Consider the following 4,412-nt stretch of genomic DNA (forward strand, 5'->3'; position numbering starts at 1 on the left):
AAATCCAGGATGTATCTGAAGATATCTCGGGTGCTATTATAAATAGCGCGTTAAATCAAAGTGCATTGTCTGCAGGAGGCCCTGGCGCATGCATCTGTGCAGCGGGAACGTCCTGGGACGACCAGGGGCCGAGAAAACCACCGACACATGGGGCCGAACACTTATGGTCAGGGAAAAATCCAATATATATCTGGTGATATCTCGGGTGCTATTAGAGTAAGCCCAATAAACCAAAGTGCCTTGCCTGCAGGAGGGCCTGGCGCATGAATCTGTACAACGGGAACGACCTCGGACCACCAGGAGCCGCGAAAACCACCGACTCATGGGGCCGGACACATTGGGTTAGGGAAAAATCCAATATATATCTGGTGATATCTCGGGTCCTATTACAGATCTCGCAATAAATCAAAGTGCATTGTCTGTAGGAGGCCCTGGCGCATGAATCTTTGCAGCAGGAACGACGTCGGACCACCAGGGGCCTAGAAAATTACAGATTTTCGGTATCCGTCACCCAAGGACATGTAAAAATCCAGCATATATCTGGTGATATCTCGGGTGCTATTACAGATAGCGAAATAAATCAAAGTGCATTGTCTGTAGGAGGACCTGGCACATGAATCTGTGCAGCGGGATCTACCTCGGAACAACAGGAGCCAAGAAAACCACCGTCTCATGGGGCCGGACACTCAGGGTCAGGGAAAAATCCAATATGTATCTGGGGATATCTCGGGTGCTATTAGAGATAGCGCATTAAATCAAAGTGCATTGCCTGTAGGAGGACCTTGCGCATCAATCTGTGCAGAAGGAACGACCTCGGACCACCAGAGGCCGAGAAAATTACTGATTTTCGGTATCCGTCACCCAAGGACATGTAAAAATCCAGCATATATCTGGTGATATCTCGGGTGCTGTTACAAATAGCGCGGTAGATCAAAGTGCATGTCTGCAGGAGGCCCTGGCGCATGAATCTATGCAGCGGGAACGACCTCGGACCACCAGGGGCCGAGAAAACCACCGTCTCATGGGGCCGGACACTCAGGGTCAGGGAAAAATCCAATATATATCTGGTGATATCTCAGGTGCTGCTACAGATATCGCATCAAATCAAAGTGCATTGTCTGTAGGAGGCGCTGGCGCTTGAATGTGAGCAGCGGGACCGACCTCGGACCGCTAGGGTCCCAGAAAACCACCGACACATGGGGCCGGACACTCAGGGTCAGGGAAAAATCCAATATATATCTAGTGATATCTCGGGTGCTATTAGAGATAGCGCAATAAATCAAAGTGCGTTGACTGCAGTAGGCCTTGGCGCATGAATTTGTGCATGGGAACGACCTGGGACCACCAGGGGCCGAGAAAATTACAGATTTTCGGTATCCGTCAGCCAAGGTCATGTAAAAATCCAGCATATACCTAGTGATATCTCGGGTGCTATTAGAGATAGCGCAGTAAATCAAAGTGCATTGTCCGTATGAGGCCCTTGGGCATGTATCTGAGCAGCAGGAACGACCTCGGACCACCAGGTGCCGAGAAAATTACAGATTTTCGGTATCCGCAACCCGTGGTCATGTATAAATCCAGCATGTATCTGGTGATATCTCGGGTGCTATTACAGATAGCGCAATAAATCAAAGCGAATTATCTGCAGGAGGCCCTGGCGCATGAATCTGTGCAGCGGGAACGACTACGGACCACCAGGGGCCGAGAAAACCACCGTCACGTGGGCCGGACACTCAGGGTCAGGGAAAAATCCGATATATATCTGGTGATATCTCGGGTGCTGTAACAGATATCGCATCAAATCAAAGTGCATTGTCTGTAGGAGCCCCTGGCGCATGAATGTGAGCAGCGGGACCGACCTCGGACCGCTAGGGGCCCAGAAAACCACCGACACATGCGGCCGGACACTCAGGGTCAGCGAAAAATCCCATATATATCTGGTGATATCGCGGGTGCTATTAGAGATATCGCAGTAAATCAAAGTGCATTGTCCATATGAGGTACTTGGGCATGAATCTGTGCAGCAGGAGCGACCGCGGACCACCAGGGGCCGAGAAAATTACAGATTTTCGGTATCCGCAACCCGAGGTCATGTAAAAATCCAGCATGTATCTGGTGATATCTCGGGTGCTATTATAGATAGCGCAATAAATCAAAGCGAATTATCTGCAGGAGGCCCTGTCGCATGAATCTGTGCAGCAGGACCGACCTCGGACCACCAGGGGCCGAGAAAATTACAGATTTCCTGTATCCGCCATCCGAGGTCATGTAAAAATCCAGCATGTATCTGGCGATATCTCGGGTGCTATTAGAGATAGCGCAATAAACCAAAGTGAATTATCTGCAGGAGGCCCTGGCGCACGAATCTGTGCAGCGGGAACGACCACGGACCACCAGGGTCCGAGAAAACCACCGACACATGGGGCCGGACACCCAAGCTCATGTTAAAATCCAGGATGTATGTCATGATATCTCGGGTGCTATTAGAGATATCGCAGTAAATCAAAGTGCATTGTCCATATGAGGTACTTGGGCATGAATCTGAGCAGCAGGAGCGACCGCGGACCACCAGGGGCCGAGAAAATTACAGATTTTCGGTATCCGCAACCCGAGGTCATGTAAAAATCCAGCATGTATCTGGTGATATCTCGGGTGCTATTACAGATAGCGCAATAAATCAAAGCGAATTATCTGCAGGAGGCACTGTCGCATGAATCTGTGCAGCAGGACCGACCTCGGACCACCAGGGGCCGAGAAAATTACAGATTTTCTGTATCCGCCATCCGAGGTCATGTAAAAATCCAGCATGTATCTGGCGATATCTCGGGTGCTATTAGAGATAGCGCAATAAACCAAAGTGAATTATCTGCAGGAGGCCCTGGCGCACGAATCTGTGCAGCGGGAACGACCACGGACCACCAGGGTCCGAGAAAACCACCGACACATGGGGCCGGACACCCAAGCTCATGTAAAAATCCAGGATGTATGTCATGATATCTCGGGTGCTTTTGGAGATAGCGCGATAAATCAGAGTGCATTGTCTGCAGGAGGCCCTGGCGCATGAATCTGTGCAGCGGGATCGACCTCGGACCAGCAGTGGCCGAGAAAACCGCCGACACGTGGAGCCGGACACTCAGGGTCAGGGAAAAATCTAATATATGTCTGGTGATATCTCGGGTCCTTTTAAAGATAGAGCAATAAACCAAAGTGCATTGTCTGCAGGAGGCCCTGGAGCATGCATCTGTGCAGCGGGATCGACCTCGGACCCCCAGGGGACGAGAAAACCACCGACACATAGGGCCGGACTGTCAGGGCCAGGGAAAAATCCAATATACATCTAGTGATATCTTGGGTGCTATTAGAGATAGCGCAGTAAATCAATGTGCATTGTCCGTATGAGGCCCTTGGGCATGAATCTGAGCAGCAGGAACGACCTCGGAACACCAGGCGCCAGAAAACCACCGTCTCATGGGGACGTACACTCAGGGTCAGGGAAAAATCCGATATATATCTGGTGATATCTCGGGTGCTGTTACAGATATCGCATCAAATCAAAGTGCATTGTCTGTAGGAGGCCCTGGCGCATGAATGTGAGCAGCCGGACCGACCTCGCACCACTAGGGGCCCAGAAAACCACCGACACATGGGGCCGGACACTCAGGGTCAGGGAAAACTCCAGTATATATCTAGTGATATCTCGGGTGCTATTAGAGATAGCGCAATAAATCAAAGTGCGTTGACTGCAGTAAGCCTTGGCGCATGAATCTGTGCCACGGGAACGACCTCGGACCACCAGGAGCCGAGAAAACCACCGACTCATGGGGCCGGACACATTGGGTCAGGGAAAAATCCAATATATATCTGGTGATATCTCGGGTCCTATTACAGATCTCGCAATAAATCACAGTGCATTGTCTGGAGGAGGCCCTGGCGCATGAATCTTTGCAGCAGGAACGACCTCGGCCCACCAGGGGCGGAGAAAACCATCGTCTCATGGAGACGGACACTCAGGGTCAGGGAAAAATCCAACATATATCTGGTGATATCTCGGATGCTATTACAGATAGCGCAATAAATCAAAGTGCATTGTCTGTAGGAGGACCTGGCGCATGAATCGGTGCTGCGGGAACGATCTCGGACCACCAGGGGCGAAGAAAACCACCGTCTCATGGGGCCGGACACTCAGGGTCAGGGAAAAATCCAATATGTATCTGGTGATATCTCGGGTACTATTACAGATAGCGCAATAAATCAAAGCGAATTATCTGCAGGAGGCCCTGGCGCATGAATCTGTGCAGCGGGAACGACTACGGACCACCAGTGGCCGAGAAAACCACCGTCACGTGGGCCGGACACTCAGGGTCAGGGAAAAATCCGATATATATCTGGTGATACCTCGGGTGCTGTTACAG

The 4,412-nt window shown here is 50.9% G+C and overlaps 1 protein-coding gene across 1 annotated transcript; it reads left to right on the forward strand.

Moving 5' to 3' along the window:
• Window positions 1–215: 215 nt before the first annotated feature.
• On the forward strand, window positions 216–2,272 carry LOC143176619 (uncharacterized; the record flags this gene model as incomplete). Its single annotated transcript, XM_076374177.1, has 4 exons — window positions 216–341; window positions 426–521; window positions 601–691; window positions 2,241–2,272. Coding segments are annotated over 4 exons (345 nt in total), but the record flags the coding sequence as incomplete, so codon positions are not given.
• Between the last annotated feature and the right edge of the window lie 2,140 nt (window positions 2,273–4,412).

Source organism: Nomia melanderi, unplaced genomic scaffold (assembly GCF_051020985.1).
Source record: "Nomia melanderi isolate GNS246 unplaced genomic scaffold, iyNomMela1 scaffold0674, whole genome shotgun sequence".
In the NCBI taxonomy this organism is placed as follows: Eukaryota; Metazoa; Arthropoda; class Insecta; order Hymenoptera; family Halictidae; genus Nomia; species Nomia melanderi.